Source organism: Agelaius phoeniceus, chromosome 5 (genome assembly GCF_051311805.1).
Source record: "Agelaius phoeniceus isolate bAgePho1 chromosome 5, bAgePho1.hap1, whole genome shotgun sequence".
Taxonomy (NCBI): Eukaryota; Metazoa; Chordata; class Aves; order Passeriformes; family Icteridae; genus Agelaius; species Agelaius phoeniceus.
In genome coordinates this window covers 13,887,183-13,913,613 of record NC_135269.1, presented here as the reverse complement: position 1 = coordinate 13,913,613, position 26,431 = coordinate 13,887,183, and the positions used below count along the sequence as shown (strand labels likewise).

The 26,431-nt window shown below is 42.9% G+C and overlaps 2 protein-coding genes across 5 annotated transcripts in view; one reads left to right on the top strand and one right to left on the bottom strand.

Moving 5' to 3' along the window:
* Positions 1–793: 793 nt before the first annotated feature.
* MKRN1 (makorin ring finger protein 1) lies at positions 794–20,611 on the bottom strand. Of its 4 annotated transcripts, none has more exons than XM_054630892.2 (9): positions 20,380–20,610; positions 13,208–13,336; positions 8,549–8,775; positions 5,732–5,872; positions 3,743–3,969; positions 3,044–3,258; positions 2,230–2,340; positions 1,670–1,784; positions 794–1,233 (listed from the first exon to the last, which is right to left on the bottom strand). In XM_054630892.2, exons 1-9 carry the CDS (start codon positions 20,547–20,549, stop codon positions 1,021–1,023), a joined length of 1,548 nt encoding a protein of 515 aa, XP_054486867.1. In that variant the 5' UTR covers positions 20,550–20,610; the 3' UTR covers positions 794–1,020. The 4 variants fall into 4 exon arrangements, with proteins under 4 accessions (XP_054486867.1, XP_054486866.1, XP_054486870.1 ...); XM_054630891.2 differs by having other exon boundaries at positions 1,646–1,784; positions 20,380–20,608; XM_054630895.2 differs by lacking the exon at positions 5,732–5,872 and having other exon boundaries at positions 20,380–20,611.
* Positions 20,612–20,706: 95 nt separating this feature from the next.
* Positions 20,707–26,431, top strand: part of LOC129119537 (uncharacterized) — a 29,287-nt gene continuing 23,562 nt past the window's right edge. The window contains exons 1-2 of the mRNA XM_054631602.2: positions 20,707–20,988; positions 26,304–26,407. Coding sequence (XP_054487577.2) covers positions 26,314–26,407 — 94 coding nt within the window. The 5' untranslated portion in view covers positions 20,707–20,988; positions 26,304–26,313. The remainder of the gene's footprint in view (positions 20,989–26,303; positions 26,408–26,431) is intronic.

Genomic DNA, 26,431 nt, shown 5'->3' with positions numbered 1-26,431 from the left:
AGGCACAGCGAGTTTCTAGCAAAGCTCACGGCTTAAGTGTTTACATGAAGTTCTAAAACTTACAGAGCGATAAAGCTAAAGGGTCCTCTCTGGTGTTCCTCTGACCCCACCTTGGCTAACTGGATTTCTGCTCCTGGACAACCCTAATCATACACATGAAAGAGAGCTGGTGTATTAGGGAGTGCCATCTATCAAGTTAAGTGATAATCAAGATCGTTTCCCAGTCTGGGCTGAGACCACTAGACCAGTTTCATGTCCAATTGGAGGCAAGACTTCATGCACCAAGAGGGGGTGAAAGATGATTTTGTTATTTTTAACTTACACAGAGTCTCCCCATCCTTGAGGTCCAACTCTACATTTATCTGTATATACACATAGAGAGTTCTCCTTTCACAAAGACATTTTCCTTTCATGCTAAACACAGTAAAAATCCAGAACGTTCACACCTGGTTCTGGTTACACAGTAGTAATAGTAATGTGCAAGTAAACAGAGACCAAAAGTCACAAATGAAGACGTGTACATGAGGGGGCTGGAACGGAGCTGATTCCAGAAAGAATATTTGTATCTGGCCTGAAATCAGAAATATTGGTACAGAGACAGAATAAAGGCCATCAGCCAATTAACATCCCCACTGCATGGCCACTGCTCATTTTTGTATCTGGGCTCTTCAAAATGAGTGTGGAAGTCCTGTAAACACTTTAACCCTGGAACTGGGTGAACTCTGTTGGGTACACAGATGAAGCAACAAACCTAAGCTAACTGTTTGACAGTTAAATTCATTTTTACAAAAACTAACATTTTAAAGATTTATTTATTGTTATTTGTTGAAACAGAGGAAAAACAACACTCCTGGGGTGGGAAAGGAGGGGAAGGGAAGAGACAGACCCTGGGTAAAAGTTATTACAACAGCACCTGGAATTGATCGGCCTGCCTAAGAGAAACACAGGCACTGCCACAACACCACAGGTAATAGCTACTGCCTGAAGCCAAGACAACAGTCCACACTCCACTGACAGGTGCTATAGATCCAAATCATAGTAATCTTCCAGCTCATCATGAAATAAGTCCCACTCATCCTCGGAATCCGTTAGCTCGTCATCCCCTCCGGCTGCCAACAGCATCAGCAACATCTCACCGAGCTCAAAGGTCACCACCTCATCCTCGTCGGTTTCAAAGGGGTCACCGTTCTCTCGCTCCTCGATGAACTCCCAGAACCGATTCCTCCGCTGCGCCTGCAGACGGAACACAAAGATTTCCCGGGTGACCAGTGGTACAAAGCAGGAGCCTTTCCAGAGGCTGACATGCCCCTGGTGTACTTTCTGACATGCAAGAAATCACATTTTTCTTTCAGGGAGATACTGACCTCCAGCAGAATTAACCCTTACACACACCCCTATTACTGCTACCCAACATTTTTACTTCAGTATGTTGTAAGAAAGTTTTTTAAATTTAGTCTTTCCATCTTGGCCTCCAGCATTCACAAACTTTAGAGCACCGCTTCCTTCAATTTCACCATTACAGAGGTCTAGCAGAAGTGGAAAAAAGAAAAGTCAGTATTTCCCTATGCTCTTCTCAAGGCAGAAGACATAATGTACACCCCTCCTGTGCTCTCTGTTGAAAGGGCAATTAATCATCAGCACTAACCCGAAATCTACTTGAGGTTCCTACTTTGGGTCTTTGTGGCTCCTCTTGGCGGCCATCAGGATATTCATGCTTGTAAAAACAGTTCCCTCCAAATGGACAGCTCCCACGGCCTTCATCAAAATACCTGCACGGCTTGTTGCTGGAAAGGAAAATATCCAACCCTTACTGACAGCACACCCCAGTCAGACTTCAGAACTGCATCTACCTGCAGTCCACAAGGATCTCAGGTACCAGGAGCAGAAGGTATTTTGTGAATGAATGACCTACATGTAGAAATGATTCATTACACTATGAGTGGACTGATGCATGCAGAGGGACACCGGTGGTGTGCAGTGCAGGAGTTTGGACTGCCTTAGGGCTACACTACCAGTGTTCTGTGTAGAGAAGGGGAAGCCTGAGGTGAAAGAACACAGGAATAACTTTGGGACTGTGTGCATGCACCTGTGGGCAGATAGGCAGAGACATGTTTCACACATGGTGGTGGAAAGAAGGTGTGAAAAGGGGCTTTACTCTAACACCCTTCTTCTCCACGTGTGCCTTTATCTCTGCAGTCTCAATTTGATAAAAGGCTGCATTGCTCATACCTCATTGCCTCCTTGTATTTCTGAATGAGTTTCTGCTTCTCTTCCTTCTCCTCCACCCAGTACTCACTTGGAATGACAAAGTTAGACGTGATCCGGCATTCTGGGCAGGACCTGGGAAACGAACAGACTGTGCTGCAAAATTCCACATTACAGGGTGCTCTCTCTCCTATATAACAAACCATGGCATATATCCATCTTTAAAGAGGTACTGTACTCATATACTCGCTGTTAAATCTTTTCAATCTAGACTCTCTTATAAGTGAAGACAACCTAAATTCTCTTCAAGAACTCAATGGCAATGGCAGCTGGTCAGCTTGTCTCAGAAAAGCTTGAAAAAACACTTCACACAGACTCCTTTTTCTTTAGAATTAAATAAATTTATTTTGGTATTTTTCCTATATTTATTTGATTGGAACTTTGTATTTTCTAGAACAGCCTTAAATGGAGAAATGTTTTGCCAACTGAATAATGCTCTAAGGCAGTAATGAATTAAGCAGCATACATTCTGAACTGGTTAATCTGCTTCCAGATACCTGCCTGGGTGTCCAAGACATGAACAGTAACCATTGGACAACATGCTACTAAATAAACAACAGTTATTTACTACCATTGAGTTTTGCAAACTTAACCCGGTATTAACCAAATCAGAGTATAAATGTTATCCCTAACAATTATTTCACTCCTAAACTAAAAGTTAGTATGCACTGTATGCAGCCTCCGTGCAGTCTGCATCTGGAAGTCTGTTGCAAGTTGCCACAAGGTACTAAGCTCTTCCACAGTAACAAAGCACAATCGAAAGGGGAAAGTGCCTCACTTTATAATCTTGCTCTCAAACTGTTTAGCACTCCTCCACTTGCGGATGCACTTGAGACAGTAGGTGTGGCTGCAGTTGGAGAGGATCCCAAAGCGGCGCTCGCTCGGATTAGCTTTCTCATACACCACCTCCATGCAGATCCCGCACACCATGTCTTTACTGCGCTGGACGGCAAAGGAAAGCTCCATGTCCTTCTCGTGAGCTTCAATGCAAGACTGAAAAGGAGACACAAAGAAAACAACTACAGAGATGACTGCTCATCTGGTGAGGTCTAAGCAGGTTTTTAAACTCAGTTTGCTGTTTTGCATAACGCATGAAGTGTGATTAAGCTGAAAAAAATCTTCATCCTCAAAAAAAATTTTGTTCAAGTACTGGGGAACAATCAATTCAGAGTTCAAATTCCTTCTTTCAGACACTGCTTTTAAACATGAAAAGGCAATCTAAAAGACCATCCACTTTGACTAGGCAAAGAACAAAGCTCCAGTATCTTTAAGCAGACTGCTCTCCCGACACAGATAAGGAAATCCAGCTGCTTTTGAGTATGACCCTGGCAGGAAACAGTCTAGTTTACAACCGGAATTTCATTCACTGCCTGACCTGCACACACCTTCAAATAAAAGGGAATTAGTAACAAGTGATTGAGGGAAGCTAGGAAGCAATAACTTACAGCTGTTAAACAGCAGACAGTTGTTTGCCTACCTTTATGTGCTGAGATCTCTGTGCAGCATCAATGGGATGCAAGACCTGCAGGCCACACATATCACACACGTCCCCATGGATGTACACGCAGTTTTCTCCATAACGACATTCTCCTAATGCAGCGTAGGGACACAGCTCCTTCTTCATCTCCACATCTGCCTGCTGCTTCTCGTACTCTTCTTCAATCACCATTTCCTGCAAGGGTGCTTCAGCACAGAAAGGAGCAGCTGGGAACAGAATTAAGAACAGTAAGCAGCACATTCAGATTCTGAGCACCAGGAGTAAGAACACTCAGGGTTGCCCAAACAGAGTAATAGAAACAACCTACGTTCATTTCAGTCCAAGTTCACACACCTCAATCTGAACTAAATTATTTTCCCCACTCAATTAATTTCAAGACCAATTTTTTCATCCTTCAACCCAGACAAGATTAAAGCTATCAAAGTTTCAGTGGTCAGGGAAGATCCATTTACAGGCTAAGTCCACTAAAAAAATTGCACTAGTCATCAGCAGCTTAATACAGACTCTGGGTCAGCAACCATTAAATAAGGCTACAAATCTCTCACTGCTTTTAGAATCAATTTCACTTTACTTAAAATTTTCACATCAGCTAAAGTTAACAGGTTTTTTTTCCCCAGAAATCACACAGCTGAAATAATAAAGATGTATCCAGCATAACAAAATGCTAGTATGGCAATACCACATCAGCAATTCCTCACGTGCCGGCTAATTAGCACACTCTTCTTTAGCTGGAACAAACTTTCATTTCTGAACTCCCATGCATCTCTAGGATTGACAGAAAAGTGCTATCCACATCTCTCAAACTAACTTCATTCTACATATTTGCCAAAAAAACTGTCCTAAACAGATACCTGGTCAATTAGCCAGACACATAAAACTGAAATTCAGGCTATTATCCCTGCATTCTAAGCTGGCTATCAGTTTTGCAAAATCGTAAGTAAATTCTCTCACCTAATCTTAAACTGAACTGAAATCTGTATCTTTTCCCCCTTTAGACAGCTACTGCTGAACACTCCTCCCTGTACCTCAAACACATGCTTGCCTGCCTCACCACGAGTCAGCCTTCTGAAATTGTTACCTAAGTAGGATGATGACTGAATTAGAAGACAAAAGCAGTCAGTGAGAAACTGAACATGTAATAAACATAAAGCATTACTATATTCAGAGTAAACACCAGGAAGAACAGCAGCTGGAGTTCATTTACATAACCAGAAGCCGTTACAGAGTAGCAAGTCATCCATGCTATAAGAAAGTGTAACTTTTAGAAGCTGTTCAAGCTCTAGATTTGCAGAAACAAGCAAAAACTGCCAAAGGCATACTTGGATCAGTTAAAGTGAAGGACAGACTCCCCAAAATTAATCAGAGGCTGCACACTCGCACAGTTTTTATCCCCATGGAGCAAAGACAAAACAACAGGCATGTATCAGTCTCTTAGTTTTAGGAAAAAGAAAATGCATGTCCCGGTGACTTCTGAGGAATAAGCAAATATTGAAGATTAGTGCAGAAAAATATTAGCTCTCAAGATAAGATCAAGTCTCCTCCTTGAACAATCTCAGACTGTAGTGGTCACCCAGTGATCCTGGAGAAGTCTGTTTGTTAGAAACATACTTTTCAAAGCAAGTGAGTAACTGAGTAACAAGTCACCTGGCAACCTGTTCATTTTCAGTCCAAGATTCCCAAACAAAGTTATGTTCATTAGCTCTTCTTCCCCATGAGTTTTAGTGAACTAGCACCAAGAAAAGTGACAAGAAACCTTGTACTAGGTTCTACATTCTCTCCTGAGTAGCTTAGCAGAACATGGAAATATGTATTTACTTACTGAAATCCCACTTGCCCTCCCATTTGAAATCTATGGTCTCCATTTCCATAAGAAGTAACAAAAATCACAACTACCATTCAGTTTTTAGTCCCTCAACTGTTGCATTTGCCAGTGTTTGCTCAAGTTAACGTTGTCACAGATTTTTTTACCTAGTTGAGGGCCATGAAGATGGTTGGAGGGATGGAACACCTCCCCTAGGAGGAAAGGCTCAGAGAGCTGGGGTTGCTCGGCCTGGAGAAGAGAAGGCTCCGGGGTGACCTTACTGCAGCCTTCCAGGACCTGAAGGGGGCCTACAAGAAAGATGAAGAGGGACTTTTTACAAAGGCATGTAGCAATAAGACAAGGGGTAATGGTTTCAAATGAAAATTCAACTTGACAAAGAGTGGATTTAGATTAGATATTAAGAAGAAACTGTCTACTGTGAGGCTGGAACAGCATGTATATTTTCTGCATCTTCTGCACTGTAGCAGCTACAGTTTCACTTCATCTTTGAAACCACAATTAGAAAAATTCAGAAGACTTCACTGCCTCAGCAGTTACAAATCCAACATTGCTCAGAGTAGCATTTGTTCTCTCTGATTGTTTGCTGTTTCCAAATCTCTCCTCACCAGTAGGTGGACTCAATCTCCACCTTCTCATTGCCCATTTCCCAGTCAACAGGGTTAAATTCATACTAGTGGAAAAACAGGTTTGTTAACTTTGATCCACACACCACCTGCTTGCACTTAGGTCACAATTCATAGCATTAAACACATTAATCTTTCAGTAACAGGAAACAGACACCAAATTCATTGTTTCTTGTATTTCTGCCTTTCTACTCTTCCTCAATTAATGCAGAACGAATATGGAAATGTGGCACATCTGTACAACTAACAAGTGAGTACCTGAAGAATCGTCACTATTTTCTATGCTAGGTCCTGAACTCATCTTCAAGATACCAGGTTTAGTCCTGAATCAGAGAATCATGGTAAAAAGTGAGCATTATAGTCCCAGCTATGCATGGTTAAACCACCAGCCTTGAATCTTTATCATTTTTAGGGAAATTTGAAACACACAGGCTTCTAGGGAACCTTAGAATCCATATAAATAGATTTAATTTTGAAGTTTCCAAGTATCTGTACATTTCTCCAGGAATTTGACAAGAATAATCTGCTTTAAGGCATACACTACAGAACACAATGCACACATTTTTATTTCTGTAGCTTAATAAAGACAGTTGCTTCAGAAAAGTGAAGTTTTTTTTAAAGTCACCGTGGGAATTAGCATCATGTAGCACTGTTCAGAACAGAAACAGATGAGTATGTTTACATCAAGTTTCAAAAGCTATAAAACAGATTTGCAACAAGATTCACAGAAGAGGATGTTATTTAACTTAATCTCACACAAGTTTGCATGAAAAGTACGCCTAACCCCTAGGAAACAAAATTGCTTTAGTAATACTAATTAACAGTATAGTTACTTGGACTTCAGGAATAAGCACCAGCTCTTCTATAAGGACTGTGTGTATTTAAAAGATCTCTGGCTGCTCAAACCAGCAATGAATTGATTTCAGTGGAGGGCCAGCCAGTCATTAATGGGGCTGACTCCCAAGAAAAGAGACTGACTCTTCTCAGATGTGCAAATGACAAGAGACAGAAGGCCAGCTGAGGCAGGGAAAAATCCAATTACATACTAGGAAAGAGGCTTTCTTTGTGAAAGAAGTCAAACACCACAAAGGATACCCAGAGGTTATGGCCCTTTGAACATCTCTGAGGATAGAGATTCAACCAAACAAAGCCCCTGGCAACCTTTAAGCAGAAAACAAACTAGGTGAAATCCAGAGGTCCTTCAAATCTAAATATTATATTCTGATTAAAATATATTTAAAAATCCTTTGTCTCAACAAGCACAGAAGCTCTATCTTTTGTAACACTAAGGTAGCAAATTCACAGATAGCTGTCAAGTTTTCACTCCTTTGGGATATACTCAAGTTCACAGAGTTCACATCTATTACACAATTCCATAATCAAACTTCTCAACAACATTAGCAAACTGTTTGTGTCACTTGACCATTCCTCTTCACCCTCCTCAAACTGGTTGGCAGGAGGCTCCAAGCAGCACCCTGAGGTGGAGAAGCCTCCTGCCAACCAGTCATTCTCTTTCCAAATCTGAGCATCTGAGCACTGCCATGGAGACAAAGCAGTATAATCTGAGCACCCTATGAGATCTTTAAATTCTTCTGGATGCAAGATGTCCATTTTGAATTCAAACATTTATTTAAGTACTCATAGCCTCCTCATGCCTTAGAGAGACAAGTATTTTAAAAAAATAAGTTAAAGTGAACACCTTCAGCCTACTTTTCACTTCAATTTGAAGACTGTTATATTTTGGCAGGAAAAACAGATGAGATGTATGCTCCTCAAATAGTGTGGTCCCGTTTGATGAGTTTCTTCAGTCCCATTCTCCTCGTGAGCTGTCACAGTATTAGAAAGTTGACTTCCAGAAAGCTAACTAGAATCAATCATTTTCAGCCTCTGGCCATGGGATTCACTAAAGTAAGCATTAGGCTTCAAGTCCTTTTAGAGGAATCCATATCTCCACTGAAAAACCTTTGAAAGACTGCAAAACCACCCCAAACCAAATCAACCAACCCAAAACACAAAAGCAGCAGATTATCTCTCCAGAGTAGCAATATTAATTTTATCACCAGTAATTTCCTCTCCCATCCCATATGCAAACTAAACTTCAAAGGAGATTCTCAAGTCATTCAGAGACATAAGAGAAAGCCAGTCATGCCGAGACTGACCTGAAATGTACTTGGTTTCAGAATGAAACAGTCAATCTGACTACTCATGTTGGAAAACCCAAGCTCACTTGAACTGATCAATAAATATGAATAGCTGTACTCAAATGCATTAAAATAAATGCACTACACAGAAACTGTTGAGCCATGATGGAAATTCACTGTTACCCCATGATCAGCTTACCACGTCCACAGTATGGCTGCCCAGGGACAAACTCCACTGCATTCACCCAGTCTTCAGCCCCTACTCCTGCTGCTGCCAGATCTGTATTTTCATCTTCTATCTCAGTAATAAATTCTTCAACTGTTTCAGGGAGCGATGCAAACTCTGAGGACACTGATGGATAGATTTCTGCCTCTGGGTCAACATCAGTCACCTCTTCCTGTATTAGTGGCTTGGTATGTTCATATCTAAAAAGTTAAAACACATCATGTCAACTTTCCACAAAAAAAATACCTCCAGACAGCAGCCCCATGTATTAAAAAGGAACTAATGAAGATGTGAACATGCTATTTGGAAGGAGGACCCAGAAATGGCTAGGATGAGAAAATCACTGATGACCCTTTGCTTCCACTTGTGCAATCTCTCGGCGTTGCTCAAGAGAACACAAGGTACTCTGAGATTTTGGACAAAAAAGAGCACAATTCTTACACACAAAACAATCTTCAAATATGTCCCAAACAGGTCAGTTATCTATTACACATGTGTAGTATTGCTGAATGAGAAAAATTAGTTCATCCAGCTTTATAAAGAGAAAACTCAGGACAGACACTGCTGTCTCCAACTACCTCACAGGAAGCCACAGGAAAAGATCAGCCAGAGTCTTCTAGGAGGTGCAGTGACAGGATAACAGTCAGTAGACACCAGTCCAAAATGGGAAAGTTACAGTTTGGAATGTTAGGGAAAAAAACTGCTCTAAGAGTAGGTAAACACTAGAATGGGTGCACAATCTTCATGCTTGCAGATACTCAAAGCTGGACAATGCCTGGCCTCAGCTGGCACAGATTCAGAGTTTCCCCACCAACAGAAATTATTCTTTTCCTGTGTCTCAGCATCTTGCCTCATACAGATTTTACACTGATTTGCGTACTTACTCTTAATGCCTCTTTCAGCTTATTGTGGAAAATGATAATCAGAAACCTTTTAACCCTACCATCCACAATAAACAGGAAAGCACATTTCCCTCAAAAATCTGTCTTCCAGCATCTAGGAGACTATATGGGGAAAACAAATGACAAATATACTGCTGTAGTCTTAGATATTTGCTGACTAATTTCAAGGACAACAGGAGGGAATTTTTTGAGATCATACAGAAGTTTGAAGTGACTGTGATTCACTTAGCTTGTGTCAGATTGAAAACAAAGAAGTGTCACAACTCTTGCATATTAAAGAGGTGCTCCTAACCAAATGTCAGCTTGGAAATCCTACTCCCATGAAGCACAAATTTAAAGTTCTAGCCTTCAGATCTGTACATCTGTGGCCTCCAAAGCGTGTGCACCATACTAGGTGCCCAAGGCAACCCAATGGGGTGCAGGAAGAAAATACTACAACTTAGTGGTTTTTTCCCCTTAAAAATACAATAAATTACTATTATTACTATTAAGATACATATTGATGGCAGTGTTCTCACAGCCCATATGTCAGAGAGCCCACGTGTGGTACGTGTGAGGTGCTTGAAGGAGGTGTTCCATCACCCAGTGGGTTGACAGTGGCACCCCCCTGTCTGCTCACCTTCAGCACACTGTGACATATTGAACTTTGCTAGTGCCCACTTAATGGATCAACAGATTATCTGATCTTGTTTTACCTAAACCAGCCTTGACAAAGCGAACAAGTGGCTTGAAAAGATGCCTGCAGCTGTGGGCTGACGAGAGCAATGATAACGTGAGCAAAAGCCAACAAGAAAATGTCAGAGCTAACAGTTCTACTCCTACTACCAGCTCCTCATCAGCCACACTACGAAGCAAAACAATGCCAACCTAATCAGCTCTTGAACTCAGGGGAAGGGGAGCCACAGAAGAGATCAAGATTACCAAGAAGGCAATCTGAAATATGGATTTACATTCGCTGTTATTAACGAAGAACCATGCCCTCACTGTATGCTGCACCTTGAGATATTAGCTACTGAAAGGATGAAGCCATCTCAATTAGCAAGGCATTGAAAATCAGAACATCTGGAACATTAAGGCAAACCTCCACATTTTTTTCCAAGATGTTTCAAGTCATGTGCTATTCAATCTAGTACTTTGCAGAACTTCACACTAAGGGTTTAGAAACCTCTTTTGAGGCTTGTCACATAACAATGAAAGACAAAAAGCCATATACCACTGGACCACTTTTTCTTCCGGCTGTGGTAAAAATGACTGAAATAACTCATGGAAAACAATATGGTTACAAAGTAAAATGCATTCCTTTGTCAGCAAATACTGTTGGGAAACACACAGAAAACACTGCTACAGTTTGAAGAAACAAGCAGTAGAATAAATTGTGCAGAGTGGGAAGTCTGTATGGCAGAAGGAAAAGTACAGATGTTTTTCACATCTCAGCTTATGATACTTGCTAAATTCTGTTTCAATATGAACTACGTTTTGTGAGACACCAAAGATGTACCAGTAGAGAAACATTCTCAACAAATTACTTCTTTAACAAAGACAAAAAGATTCACTGAAGGAGATATCTTCTCAGTAGTATACAATTACTTTAATAAAAACAATGCTTTATGGAAAAACTGTGCAAGTAAAACCACTGAAGCAGCAGCTGCTCTGACCATAATAAGAGATTGCAGGGTAAGGCTACAGGGATAGCACCCCACCAGAAATCCATCACTGCATCATTCACAGGCAAAATATTGTAGCAAAGATGGATCCAGAAGCAGCCAAGTGACACTAGAAAATGTCATCAATATAGACCTTGAAATAGTCAAATGTTCACTGCAGTTAAGAGGTGGAGAGCTACCATGAAAATCTTCTGTACCACACAGATGTTTGCTGATTATCTCATGGCAAAGCACTTAAAAATTGTCACGGATGAGTTATGCATCTTTATTTCACAAAGACAAGTGCTGCAAATTTGCTGCCCTTTTCTGTGATGACAAGTCAGTGCCAGCTGTATGCTGCTGAGCAGATATTTAAAAAAACCCAAAAAACAAAACAACAAACCCAAACCAGCCAAACCCAACCACATTCTAACTGTCCCTCCAAGATAAAGTCATTCTACAAACAGGTAAGTGCTTTTTGAAGGAAAGTTGTGGTATGGAGACAACACTCGGAAAATGAAGTGTTTCCACCATTATGTGATTATATTGCCAAAAACAATCCAAGTGTGTCAATTACAAAAAACCTTTTTCTCAACTACAAAAACCTTTCATATCTTGTGTGCTTAAAAAATTGGGAAGTGATTTCTCTAATATGTTTAAAAATCTTTCAAAATCAGAATTCCAGTGTATGTTGGACCCATTTGCTAAAAATATAAAAATACAACACCTTCCAGTGAATCTGCACTAAGAGCTGATTGACATCAGGGAAGGTGGAAACTTACCAGCTAAATTTATCACACATTAGTACAGGCAGCCAACAATACGCTTCCTTTTGGATCTGCATATCTTTGTGAAAGATCTTTTTCAGCTACGACCGCCATTAAAACCAAGGACTGAAATAAACTGAACTTCAAATGAGGCCTTCAAATAACTGTATCAAAAAATGCTACACTGAGATTTTAAACAATAAAAAAGCACATTGAATCAACCTTACTGTCAATAAAAAAATCATTACTAATCAGGCTTTTAGTGACAGTAAAAAATGCTTTGAACTGTTTATAAAACATTTATTAAATATTTTTCATTTCACCTTTAGTACACCTTTTTTAAAATTCTGGTTTTGGGTTATGTTTTATAGCGTACATAACATTAGTACAGTAGTAGATGTAGATACACACATATAAATTATAAATAAATGTGTATGTTGGTGGGAGCTCAAAAATATTGAACTGATGGGGTGCATGACCCAAAGTTGGAAGACCACTGATCTACACAATCAAAAAAACAACACAGATAACAAAGAATGCCTCTCTGTAGTCTTCTGTCTGCCATTCTTACATATAGTAACCCTTTATGAAACATGAAAGCAAAGCTAACTATGAGCTACCATATAAAATGATGATGCAAATGTTTAATCACTGATTACAGCTGCAATAAGACAGAAGACTTACTTCTGGTAAGTTTTAATAAAATGAATTATGAAACATTCCTAAGTCCTTGCAAAGCTTTGCTCCACTAGGAAAGTATCTGTTTTTCTTCTTCACAACTTCTTTTTTATTGTAATTTCAAGGGTATGGATCAATTCATAGTATGTTTTCATAAAGCTATTTTGTACAGGCAACATCTTAGAACTTCTATGACAAACTCCAGTTACTTTCCTAAAATGGTAGCTCCAGTGTCAGGGTACCAATTCCTCAAGAAACAACATGAAGAAAATAAATTCTTACCTGTTCAGGCTTTTATGATCACTTAAATAGTGTAACTCATTTTCATCCATTCAGCTAGTCTGAATGTAATCTCAGATTTCAATTAATCTACTCATGTTATAATAAAAAAAAAAGAAAAATCCCCATGCTGACAACTATCACTTTTATGAAAACCAGTTATCACCTTGCTTTTGCTCATTTCTTTGCATAGCAAACACTGGTATTTAGCAAGACAAGAGAGCCAGTGAAAAGCTATTTTTAAAAATATCTGAAATTGCAACGGAAAAGGAAAGCACGAAGATTTACTGTCTTTCCCTGAGCTCTCCACTCAGGGATTCAGAGTGCAAAGCTTCCTGCAGGATGGCCAGGGCCTTTCTTTACCTGCAAAGATCTCCATAAGCACAGCATCCTCGCTGGTAATACCTGCACACCATGGCAGACTGACTGGTGGAGAGGTCATGGGAGTAGCGGCAATTGTCTCCTTCCTTGCAGACTCCATGCATGAAGTATCTAGAAGAGAAGATGATGGTGAGTTAGGGAGAAGCACTGAAGCTGCAAAAATATTTGGATAATCTTATTCTATAAATCAAGGTATGCTGTATTGGCAACAGCACTAAAGACTCATGGGACCCTGCCCCAGTATAACCATAAAAATAAAAACATTTGAGGAAAGATGAAGCCTCAGCTACTCCAGTGAACTGTGCTGCACATTTAGGGACTTGCTCTTACAAAAGCCTGGGGAAAAAACACAAACCTGTAAAAGCAAAGTTATTCTGGGCTGCGACACTAAGAGGAAAGAGTCTTGGACCAAATATATTTGCCCTAAGTTTTACTTTGTAGCCCCTGTGTCCTGACACAAGCAAAAACCTTACTGAAACCCAACAATGGATACAAGACTCAAATCCAGACACACCCTAAATCACCCAAGGTTTTAAATCTATTCTGGATTCATAAATAATTCAATCAAATGTGATTTCCTCTCCAAAAATGAAAAACATGTTTGTGATGGATAATTACATCTGACAAAACACACACATTAGTTCCTGCGATAGGAGCCAAATAAATCAAAGCACCCTGCTTCAATATTGTGCTGCTTGTCTTGAAAAACTTGGGACAGTTTCAATGCTTTTGAGGACAGTTTGATTAATTTTAGCATATCAAGTAGCACAAGTTTAATTCAGTATTTCAATTCAGCTATTCAAGAGAACTGTAGAGTGGTTTCCAAGAATTTTTCAATTTAACCTAGAAGAACAAGCCTCTAGAAATTCAATGCACTGTAACTGTTCAGATTCAGTATGTTCAAAACTACAACTGACAAGTTCAAGTACACCTTTCCCAATCCACATAGAAGTATTAGCAAAGAAAAAAAGGAAAAAATGAAAAAAATCCTGTGTAAAAACTGAATCCATAAATGTTCACCAACACTTCCGTTTAGAAAGAAGCCACGCTGCCTCCAGATAACAAGCTGCAAACTCTGAACTCACTGGAAATAGGAAGAGCTAGTAAACAAGAAAATTTCTGAGGATTTAGGTCTCATACAAAACACTACCTGAGGGAAGGCTGAGAAGCAGATAATACCTGTCTAAGCACACATTGCTGCAGCATGGGGCAGTCCTGCCCTCCTCCTGTTGCACACCTACAGCACTTGGCAGAGCCAGCAGAACCAGGCCCTCCAAGCAGCTGAGTGCAGCCTCACAGCCAGCACAAGAGACAGGGATCATCTTTCAGCAGCCACAACTAAGATTAGGACAGCTCTTCACAGAACAGTACATTCAAGTAGATATTCCTGGCCAGGAAAGGTGATAAGATGCTGAACTGCATGCACTTCTACACAGCTATTTAGTCTACTGCATTTTTAAGAAGTCAGATAAAGCCAGTGAACAATGCACTAAATGATGTAAGTAGAGCTACATCTGCAATCCAGTTTTAGGGAAATATTAAAACCTGAGGTTGAGTGTTTAGAGAGCTGATAACCCTCCATATGCAATACCAGTGGTGTATTCAACATACCGAGGAAAAAACAAAACCTCAACTAGCTTAACACAAGCTGACACTTGCTATCAGACTGCAATTCACACTCCAAATCCCCTGCCTGTACCCTGTAGACAAATTAACCAGGTAAGAAATGTGATCCTACATAAAAAAACAAGCAGTACAAGACCCAGATGAGGCTCTGCAGGGTCAGGTGGAGGCACAAACAGCAGGAACAGGGTGTTGCAAAACCAGAACAAGGCCCAACTCTGCAAATATACAACCAGCAATCTCTCCCAAAAAAACACACAAAACCCCCTAAAAGTCACACTCACCCACCCAACAGCTATTTTTAAAAATATCTGAAGACCCATGTTAAAAGGAAAAAACCAACACCCAACCAAGAGAACCACCCATACTTAACCTCCCCTCTTCCCCAAACAAACAAAAAAAGCCCCCCCAAACAAAACAAAAAACAAACTTAACCACCCATGAAGTCATGGAACTAGAATCTAACTGGAATTTCTGGCCTGATTGCTCTTCAGAAATGGGAGTCACACCAAAAGGGTAAAAAAAAGACTTCAGATTACTTAAGGTTTGCTCTTTAACAAGTGTTCCCTCCACCCTTTGCTTATTTCCACTCAGCATCGCTTCCCCCAAGTGCTGGGGCAGCAACTTCACAGCCACTGCCTGGCGCGGAGCAGGAAATGGCTGCAATGGAACCTGACATTCCTTTTGCTGCCCCCATGTTATTTTTAATCTGCATCACATCACTGCCCAAGCACTCTGCACAGCCACTCTGCTCCTTGAGCCAGCCATGTGTTGGGACACCACTACAGCTGAAATAAGGGACTGACAGAAAGGCTCCTGCCTGAAGTGAGGACATCTGATAGAAACTATTTGGCCAACAAGATTTCTAATAAGCCCCAAAATTAGATTATCCCACTGCATGATAGGGAAAATGAAGCTCCAAATCTTTCCTTCCTTCCCAATTTACATCAGAAAATCCTCTGAAAATGCAGATTCTATGTAATTCTGAAAGTTGCCACAATTTATTATTATTCTTTTCTAAAATGGCATAAAGGGCAAAAAAAAAGAGCAAAAAATAAACATGAAGGGCAAAAAATAAACATGAAACAGTCCAGGCTCTAATTCACACGTAACTCTTAAAGGCCTTCAATCCTATGCAGCAAACTCAGCATTATTTGAACAAGAAGGCTGGAGTGGGAGGGGAAAAAATGTATTTCTCTTAGGATTACACCCCAACTTCTTCCACAACCCTCCCCCTCACCAAGAGGTAAGGTTCTTACTTTAAGGTCACAAAGAATGTAACACTTTACATATCAAATCGAAGAGTTTGGCTAAAACACTTTGGCCAAGTAAAAAAAAAAATTAACAGAAAGCATTATTTTTGGGGTAAGATAATGAAATTTATTTTGGAGAGTATCTTTACTTACACAGAGTATTCAATTTAGCCCTATTCAACAGCAATACCAGCCTCTTCATTCTGATTATAGGAAAAAAGCACCCTTAAAACTGAGAAATATATGAGTTATCTGCCTTACACACAGACATGTAGAAGGACATCTGAAATTTGCATTTGGTCAAGTAGTCAGAGAACACATGTAATTTCATCTGAAAAGATAAAACTAGATCAAGACAAGCATATAATTGGATTTTCTCTGAGCCTCTGTGATGCTGTCATCCAAAAAAGCACTTATTGTGGCAGTGCTCTCTGTCCTTCCAATTCAAATATACAAGTGTAATTTGGTTAAGCTGCTTGGGGAGCCAGACTAGAGAAGTCATCAGGGTCCAAGCCCAGATAATTTCCCCAGTTCAGTTCACTGCACAACGGCAGAAAACATGAGTGACACTAACACATGGAATAACTAGACAAAATTAATAACTGCCTGCAATGGCATTTTATCACTGAAAAAGGTTCAACACATGTCTACTTATGAATGCCTTGATCAAAAGAGCATATCCTCATTTTCACAGCTATTTCTCAATAGGCAATATTCCTATTTCTCAACAGGCAAATTCCTATTCCAACTTCTTCCTTCTATAGCTTTGGAAGCTTGCAATAGGTTTCCTTACTCAGATGTATTCTGTTCTTTACTTCAGGTTTCTGCTTTCAGGTAGCACTAATTTGTTTTATCAAACAATTTAGCTTCAGCTAAATTAGAATGTTACAGCCACAGCCAACCTCCTTCAAAACCCAAGACACTGCCATGACTGGCAGATGGGGAAGCTCAGGATAACATCCATCTGCAGGCATTAGCCTCTTCAGGTGCCATACAGAGACTGAGAATTCCCAGGAAGAAGGCAGCAGGAGAGAAGCTAAGCACACTGCTCTAGCACAGCTCCTGGGTGTTCAGCCACATTACTTGCCAATGAAATTCTCCTGGAGTTAGTAAAAGGGGAAAAAAAATTGATCTTCACAGCATTTATTTCATTGTCCCTTCTCCATAACCTCCTTCACAAGTTCCCAGGGTTGCAGACCAGAGCAGCCATGAAAGGGGCAATCCAGGCAGGCTGTCAGGATTCCTGGTGCTGCATGCAATTATGGAGGCCTGACTTTTCTGATGCACACTCTTCACATAACAAGAAAAAATTACCTCACCCAGGTTTACAGGAAGACCAGCTAAGAGACAGCTCTCAAAGTACAGCACTTAGTTGCCATGGGTTTTATTTGCTTTCATTTCTAAAACAAACAAGTGAAATGCAATTTGTTTACATCAGCTTGATGACTTTTAATGTCGCATGACATCTGGAACACACAAGCTTGGAACAAACAGTGTCAAGCCTTTGGAAAAAAAAGATTGGCTACAGCACTGCTCAATAAAACCATGTAGCCATCTCAACTGGAAGGACTGAGGAACTAGGTAAGGACAACCTTTTTTTTTATTTCAAACATATTAATAAGAAAAAGTTCATAATAACAAACAAGTTCTGAATTAGCTTTGTTCCCCTGCCATTTAATCCAGATTAAAATACTAAAAATTTTTACAAAAGACAAGCCTTGAAAACTGCTAAACCACAGAAGTAAAAAAAAAAACCAAACAACCAACAACCTTTCTCATCGTCTCTTAGGGAACATAATTTCCCATATTTCACCCTGAGACTTCTAAACTTTAGCTGCAAGAAAAACAGAAGGGTAACATCAGCAAAACTGTATGTGTAGGAGAAACCAAAGTCCTTCTTCTTAGTCATTGTGTCTCTCACTCTGAGATATTAATCATCCATCCCAAGGATATCACACTGGTACATTAAAACTCATTAACCAACCTATTTATCATATCAGATATTCAAAGGAACAGCAAGAACTTATGGTACCAATTTTAAGCCTTCCAGTTTCCCTAAAACAGCAGTATTTCTGCACCAGCCATCACATGCTAGCTCCTTATACTGAAAGGACTATCTCCCAAAAGTTTTTCAGGCAGCATTTACTGTTACCCCTATGATGATTCAACTAAAAATGCCTGTGAACAAAAAAATTGTGCAGTGTTACTCAAACTGCTCTACCTCCCACACTAAAAACCTGCATTTTGAAATCTAACTTCTTCATCTCACTGTTAAATCCTCCAGCTCATTTACAAAGGTAAACTAAAATTTAATAGTAAGAAATACATCTTCCTAAATATGAATATATTTTATCAAAACCAAACATAGAAATCCAAAATTTTTATCACAGGTTCCTAGAAGGGCAAGTCAGAATTGCTAATTTCACTTTAAAGCCTGATTAAAGCTATTCTTCCTCCAGCTTGAATGGCCCCATAAAAATTAATAAAGCAAGCAATGGGATAACTAGCAGGATTAGGCAAAGAGAACAAAGAATGGAGACGTTCATTAGATCCAAGGCCAAGATCCCATTGTTTAATCTCAAATTAAAGCACATTAACCATTACAAAAGAGCAGCTTTAGCTTCTCACTCAGCCTGAGTGTTTGCAAATAAATATATTCCCTCGACTCTCTGCACTGCAGGACACTGATGAACTTGACTGCCTCTGTACTATGGCAGTGGCTGTCTTCAATAAATCGATCCTGCATCTATACCTATTCCATTGCTGTCTCATGAATCCAATTTGCCTAATTGAGCCTTTCGATCTTCAGAAATTACGGGCAAACTCAAATAGAGGGAGCACTGACCTTGCGCCTCACTTAAAGCTGAGCTAAGCACGGTTCCCGGTCATTTCCCCATCACCGGCATCAAACATTAACCAGGGATTCGCAGGCAAAACGCTCTGCCCGCAGCACCCCCGGGAGCGCTGCTGAACGGAGCTTCCCGAAAGGAAGCAGATAGCTGGGCATCGGCCAAAACTGATGGGGAGCAAGAGCGAGCAGGGATGCTTCAAACACCGCGGGGCACGCCGAACAGACACAGCCAGCGCGCTCGCTGAAAGCCCAGCAGCGGCTCCTCATGCTGCTGCTGCAATCTGCCGGTGAAACAAATGGGGGAAAGGCAAGCACGAGAGATACAAAAGAACTCAATCAAGATCTAGAGCCTCTTCTGTCCTAACCAAGGGATGCTCCTTTTTGTTTCACAGCGACTTAGAATTTATTTGTCCACAAAAACGTTAAATGTAATTTAATTTATTAAATAAATAAATTTTTAAAAAGCAGGAGACGCTTATCGATGTTAATCTTGGGCTATCATTTGCTTTTATATTAACTAGTATATGTCTACGTTCACAAAATGTGTTTTAAATTCCTTTCTGCCTGCCAACCGACCAGCACTGTAGGTTTAAAAATAGTCCATCCGGCAAGCTTTAAAACACGCAGTACGGCTTGCATAACCCCGGAGAGAAGATTTATCAGAAATTTAGTTTAAAGGAAAACACGGATAGGAAATGACGCAGCACACAGAACCTCTGTGTGACACAGGCAGGGCCACTTCGCACATTCTGCAACATGGCACGACCTATTCCTGTTCACCGTTTTAATAATTAGCTTTCGCTATATCAATCACTAGGTAATCCCCAATTTTAAATTTCGATTGAAACGCACGACAATTTAAACTACGTCGCGTTTCCTGCTTTGTCGCGCTTTGCGGAACGCGCCTGCAGGACTTCCTTCCACACGGCGCCCTTCGCGCCGAGCACCGCGGGCCTGTTCCCGCACAATGACGAGCGGCCCGCGGCTCCCGGTGCGGCGGCGGGAACGCTCCCGGCGCGGCCGCCGCAGGCGCTAGGCCGCAGGGAACACCCTCGCACGAGGCCGCGGCTGGAGAAAGGCCGCGGGCCGCACCGCCCCCACCGGCGGGCCCGGCTGCCGCCGCCGCGGCCGCGCCACCTCCGCCGGTAGCCCCGCCCGGGGCCGGTCCCGCCCGGGGCCGGAGCCGTTCGCCACCCCCGGGGACGCGCGCGGGGCGGGGCCGGCGCGCGCCACGGGCGGGCGCGCGCGGCGCGTACGTGACCGTGGGGGGAGGGGCGGGGGGGGGGCGGCGGTGAGGGAGAAGGCCCCGGGGCAGGGGGGGGGGGCCCTGCGGGGAGAAGGGAAGGGAAAGGAAAAGAAGGACGAGGAAGGGCGGCCGCGCCCGTCCGCTTCCCTCCCCCTCCCCACCCGCCGCGGACGGCGCATACCTGCAGGTGACCTGCTTGGTCCAACCGCCTCCCCCAGGCCCCGCGGATGGCGGCGGCACGGCCGCGAAGTCGAAGGCGACGGCCGCCGCTCCCGCGGGGGCCGCGGGTGACCCCAGGGCCTCGGCCGCCGCGCCCGCCGTTGTCTCCAGCGCCGCCACCGCCTCCGCCATTACTGTTTATCCCGCAAAGCGGCGGCAGCGCCGGAACTTCCGGGAGCGGATCCTTCCGGCTGCGCGGGGCGGGGCGCGGCCGCGGCTCCGCCCCCCGGGCCAGCGGCGGCTCCCGTTGGCTGAGACGGGACGGGCGCGCGCGAACGCGCCGGGGGTGGGGCCGCGCCACTGCTGCCCTCGCGCGGCCGTAGGGAGCGCGCAGCCCGAGCGCGCCCCTGTGGCGCCGTCGGGAGCGCGCCCGGCGCAGCCCCGCGTTCAGGCGTGGGGCCCGGCTCGCCCCGCCGGGATCGGCCGGCGGTGGGAAAGGAGCTTTTCCAGGAGGGAACGACACGGAACGGCGACGTGGCGCCGGCGGGGGGCGGGAGCAGGACGGGACAGTGGCGCCGCAAAGGCCCAGCCCAAAAGTTGGCACTGAGCCAGCCGGTGCTGCGCTAACGGGGTAAGAAACATCGCGTCCTTGTGCTGTAGTATGTCCCTCAGTGCAGCCATTCCAGAGCCCTCTGGACGCAATCCTGTGTGCCCTAGGACGGCCCTGCTTGAGCAGGGAGCTTGGGCCGGATGATGGTCCCACCAACCCGACCGTTCTGTGATTCTGTAATAAATCCTGGTTCTGAAACTGCTGTTTGCCTGAGCCAAATGGTGCCCTTGGCTTCCTACTGCCAAGAACCTTAAGCCAAGTACTAAACACATTCCCAAAAGATAGTGATAAGCTGGGGCGCAGGGGCAAGGTGAAGGGAGAACCCTGTCACTGCAGTGTTAGTGATATTTTTTGCCTCACTCCTTGAAAATATATTAATAAATCAAACGTATCCAGGCCATCAGTCACTCCAGAAAATACTGAAATAAAGCCTGTGCTCTAAACATAGGCACTAGGACAGTCCCTAAGATGCTGGACTTTAGGAAGAGCACAGGAGAGGAGGCACATCTGTCCTCAGGTTTCCTTGAAACAATGACTTCAGTGTCCTTGAACTACCTAAGGAATGAGGCAGTGGGAATGCTTGCTGGCATTTTCTGGAATATGCAGAATCCAGACCTGGGCAAACAGAGCTCTGAATTAAAAGGAGGTGAAATATACATGTAAATTTTAACAAGCTTCAAAGCAAGGTACAGGTATGCATAAAACACACAAAAAGGCTAGTCCTTGGAATGAACTATGAACTCCAACAATCTTGGAATGAATAACTTCTTTGAATGATTGTATAAGACCAACCTTCATCCAGGACAAGGAGCACCCAAATAAAGACCTTGATCCAGGCTCTCTATGCAGCAGACTCCCTCCTGATATTATCAGCACCATGATCAATGCCAAATAGCTCATAAATTCAGTTGAACAAATCCCTGTTATAAGAAAGCTTGGATGTTCAATGGAAAACTGACCCATGAGAATTGGGAATACCTTTTAGTATCTAAAAGATGAAACTTATTTACTGCACCTGATTCCATCACAGAGCATTTTTCATGCAATGTTCAGCACTGAAATAAAAGTTCAAAAACGGCGCCAGGTGTGTATGTTCAGTCTTGCATTCTGTTAAAAACAGCTGGAGGAAAAAATACTTCATATTAGAAAAAAAAATTCAAATACTTTTAAGCCATTAAGATAATCTGGGAAGTTATTTTGGATCCATTAGAATGATCATGAAAATCTGCTGATGAAAGTAGAAGGATGTCAAGACAGAGGTTAAGTCACTAAAGAGTGACTTTGTCAGACTTTGATATTGGTTAGATTGTTGCCCTGACAAGAGAGTTCCAGGCACCACAGTTCTCACTAAGGTAAAATAAGTGGTTAAATATCTTCTGTATGATTCTGCATGTCCCTAGGAGGTCTTCTGGATATTGGCAGCCTAGAAACAAGCTTCAAAAACACAGAAACACCAATGAGTAAATCCCAGCCTAATAACTGTAAATAGACTTTTAGAAATCAGGTACACGTGGAAAGGAAAATACTCCCCCATGGTGGACATGACAGAGTGACAAAAGTAATGTGGAGTTTCCCATTTCCTGAATGCCTCCAGCAGTGACCCCCCCGTGAGAGAGGAAAGGTTCCAGGGGAGATGTAAGCTTTAGGAATCATTCAGAAAGAAAAATGCCAGGGTGGCCGTAGGGCCCAGCTCCCAGTGAGCAGTAGGAATTTGCCATGGAAATTTCTTTGTTCCCAGCCGCTCCCATTTTACTCAGGAACCTGTTTAATATTAACTTCTACTTCTGAGGCCCAGAGGGGGAAGTAGCAGCAGCAAGCTCCAGGTCAGGGGCAGGCAGACAGGACTGGAAAGGCAGCTAATGCTGCAGCAGGCAGGGAGTGAGTTAAACACTGCCCCACACTTTCACACAAACCTGTCTCCAGCTCTTTCTCTCCTGCCAGTCCCCTGCTGGCTGCTTCCAAACCCCATCATCACTGTTGTCAGCCATATCTCACCTGCAGAAGCCTGCTGGGAGCAGTTCCAGAGCTGGGATACACACAAGACTGCAGTAGTGCCCTCAGAGACCTGCTTGACCTGCCCCATTTTGTCTCAGAGACTCACAGGCTCATGTTGGAAAACTGAGCTAAAAATCAAACAGGCTGATTTTCTACCGGATTTAAGGAAAAAATAACAAATCAAGCAAAACATCTTTACCCCTGACTTACCTAATGTGACTGGCTGGACTTGGGTGCCCACTATGTAAGATCACCTTGAGATGATGTTGAGAATTGGAAACTGAGTGACCAGCTTGGTTACTAAGGCATCTTGCCTGAGAGTATGTCAAAAACATGATGGTCCAGATAGATTCCTACAATACTGCAGTCTTTCCAAATAGATTTAATGGAAAATAAAACTATGTCATTATAATTTGTGTGTATTTTTAAAAAATGCTATTTTACCTACACGTTTTCTTTCCAGTACATCTGGCTACCCATCCTCCCAGGAAAAACATATTGTTCACAAAATCTTCAACATCCATTTATGGTATCTGAGGATGCAATCTATCATTCCTGCAATTAGATTCCCTCCAGACTGAGTAGCAGAAGTCAGAGGCAGATTGTCTTTGTAACTCAGCAAGCTTTGTTTGAAGTTTCCTTGGATGTGTTTGGTTGAAGAGACTGGAAGGATGTAGAAAATAAGACAAAATTTTTTACTGCTGGGTTAAACAGAAGTTGTGAGAAATTTCTTTGGAAAGGGACGAGTGTAAAGTGCAAATACTGCTTTAACAACCAATGTTTTACAATTTCCTGATTAATGGATTGCAGCAAAATCCGTTCCCTGACACTGATTACTTGAGCAATACATTAGTGTTTACTTCAGCTAGTTTTATGTTGTGCATGGAAGCTGCACAGAATCATGTCTGTCTTTTAACCTGTAAATCAGTTCCTTCATGGCCGTCTAAATCTCAGCTCTGATATTTTCTGCAGAATATAAAACTGAAACATGTACAATACCAGTGCATAGATATCAAAGTATCATATTTTTTTTGGGGGAGGGGACAAATATTAATTTCCCTGTCCTTGTTCAAAGCTGCCCTTGAACTGCCAGAATGGATTGTCATTATAGGAGGAGACTATGATAGTTTTTGCTGTGAACTCAACTCATGTTCTGGGTGTAGCCAGGTATCTGCATTGTAAAAAACGTGGCCACAGCTGTCTTTAGACCTACAGCTTTCCTTGCTGGAGAGGCTGAGAGCTGGGTAGAGCTCTCGCCCTGGGAAGAAAGAGCTTTAACAGCTGCATTTGGCAAAGTTGTGGGGGAGGCACGAATGTGATTCCTCTGCTTTTTAGGAATAAGCACAAAGGGGCTCAGGCTGCAAAGGCATTGTTTCAGCGAGCTAGGAATTCACCGATTTAAAAAAAAATCTAACAGGAAAGGAATCTGAAAAATGAGAAAAGTCTTTTAAAGAGCAAGGGGAAAATCTGGCTCTGCATGAACAAAAATAATCACAGAAGCTTTCCTGGCCCTGCCGTGAAGCAGCTCCCTGCACCCTGGGCAGGGAGCAGTTGTGGAGCTCAGCTGTGCCTGTGGTTAATCATAAATAGATTCCCTTGGCCAGGAGTTCTGGCCAGCACACCCCCTCCTCCACCTCCTCCCAGGGCTGCCCAGGCACTGCTCCAGTACCCACCCAGCCTCCCTCCATGAGACAGACAGACAGCAGAGGTAAGAGACACCAGGCCATTGCTCCATGAGCTCAGATACAGCGTGGGTCACAGGGGAGGCGGGAGGAGAGCAGGTCCCTGCTCCAGCTGCCTGAAACGTGCACGAGGAATGTGCAAAGTTTGGTTACAAGGCTAAAGGTTGTATGGGTCTTGCAGCAAAACTTGCCAAGCTTCAAAAATCTTTGAGGCAGCTCAGGCTGGATGTTGGCTGAGCTTCCCGTGAATATCAGCTCAGCCCTGTTGGGTTTCAGGTGGTGACCAGCTGGTTTTTATCCACTGGCCAGTACAGCTTGTGCACTCCTTGGTGTTGTGCTTCTGAGTTTGGGGAGCTGTTAAAATTCAGAGCACAACTCGAGCAGCTCAGCCGATCCCTGGCGTAGCCCTGTTGGCTTAATGAATTCATTCTGAAGCTGACTTTGCCCCAGAGAGTGAGGGGTGTGTAGGCACACACACAGCCATACCAGAACATTTGCATGAACCCATGAACAGCTCAAGCTGCTGAGCTTAGCACAAAAAGGATTTGGAAAGTGGAAAATCTTAGTGTTTCAGTCAGGTGTGTATTGTGTCTAGTTGATCCAGTCCCACATTTCTTAAATAGCACAGCCCAATCTGTCCTGGGTAGTTGAAGTCTTTAGATCTGGGCAAATATACTCTCCCTGGGTATAAGAATTTTCTATATAGCTGAAGTGCCACACACTGTACTGAGAGCAGAGCCATGTTCTGCTAACTGTAACATGAACACAGTACTGTTTTTTAATTAATTTGCCATCTGAATTAACAATAGGCACAAAGGACTGAAGAATCCTTTTCTCCTAGTGAAGGGGTGAGGAACAGGGAGACTGGAGGGATATGGCCAAAAGCCCAGGAAAAGCATGTGAAGCAGCCAGGCATTGAGTGAAACTGCCCTGAGGCCCAGACCAGACCACTCTCTTAACATTTACAGCTCTCTCCCCCTCCTTCTCTGTTTGGGAATGAATTTAATTAGAGTGAAAAGGAGTTGCTAAGAGACCAGAGGAGTTCTGGAGTTTGTTGCTGGGGCTGAATTGCCACTCTGCTTCCAAGGCACTGTGCTAAAAAGGATGATGTAACATGAGCCTGCATAAAGCACTCCCAGCTCTAGGGAAAGCTGCTCTCTCTTCCTCGCAGTTCCAGTCTGGTTTGTCAGTTCTCAGCTCCTTTTTGAGCCCCTTATTTTCTCCTAGACATTGGCAGAAAACAGGTTCCTATCCCTATAGCACTATTCTGCCTTGTAGATTACTCCTTGTTACCTTTCACGTTGGAGGTGGCAGTGCCTGGGCCTGACATCTATGTCAGCAGGTCACGTTGGAATTTAAAAGGTTTTCTGCTTCAGAATTCTCCCTAGTTTGTCAGTCCTCATCCTTTCCTCTGCTCCACCACGATTTCAGCCCAGCATTAATGGGCCAGGTGACCCCTTCTAACTCCATTTCTGCAGCTTAACATTGTGTTTTGCCACTCTGGCTCATGCTCGAAACACCAGGAGGTTCCAGGCCATCTCTTAGGCAAAGGGACATCTACCTTCCAAAGTCAAGGCAAGAACTGATATGTTTAGCTTCTTAGGGTCACATCATTGCTAAATTACATCTTTCCTTTTCACCTGACCTCTGTTATCTCAGGAGCATCCGAATGCACAAGATGATTAGGAAGATAACCCTCAGCCTGGGAAGACAGGTGTCCTCCATGGCACATGGGGCCACCCAGGTGAGAAGACTTCTGCATGGTGAGTAGTGCACTGAGTTCCTAT

Coding starts and splice junctions, on each gene's coding strand:
- MKRN1 (XM_054630891.2), bottom strand. CDS start 20,549: ATGGCGGAGGCGGTGGCGGCGCTGGAGACAACGGCGGGCGCGGCGGCC. Junction 2,341..3,043: donor TTTGAGAGCAAGATTATAAA/GTGAGGCACTTT, acceptor TTCGTTTCCCAG/GTCCTGCCCAGAATGCCGGA. Junction 1,785..2,229: donor AAATACAAGGAGGCAATGAG/GTATGAGCAATG, acceptor TTTCCTTTCCAG/CAACAAGCCGTGCAGGTATT.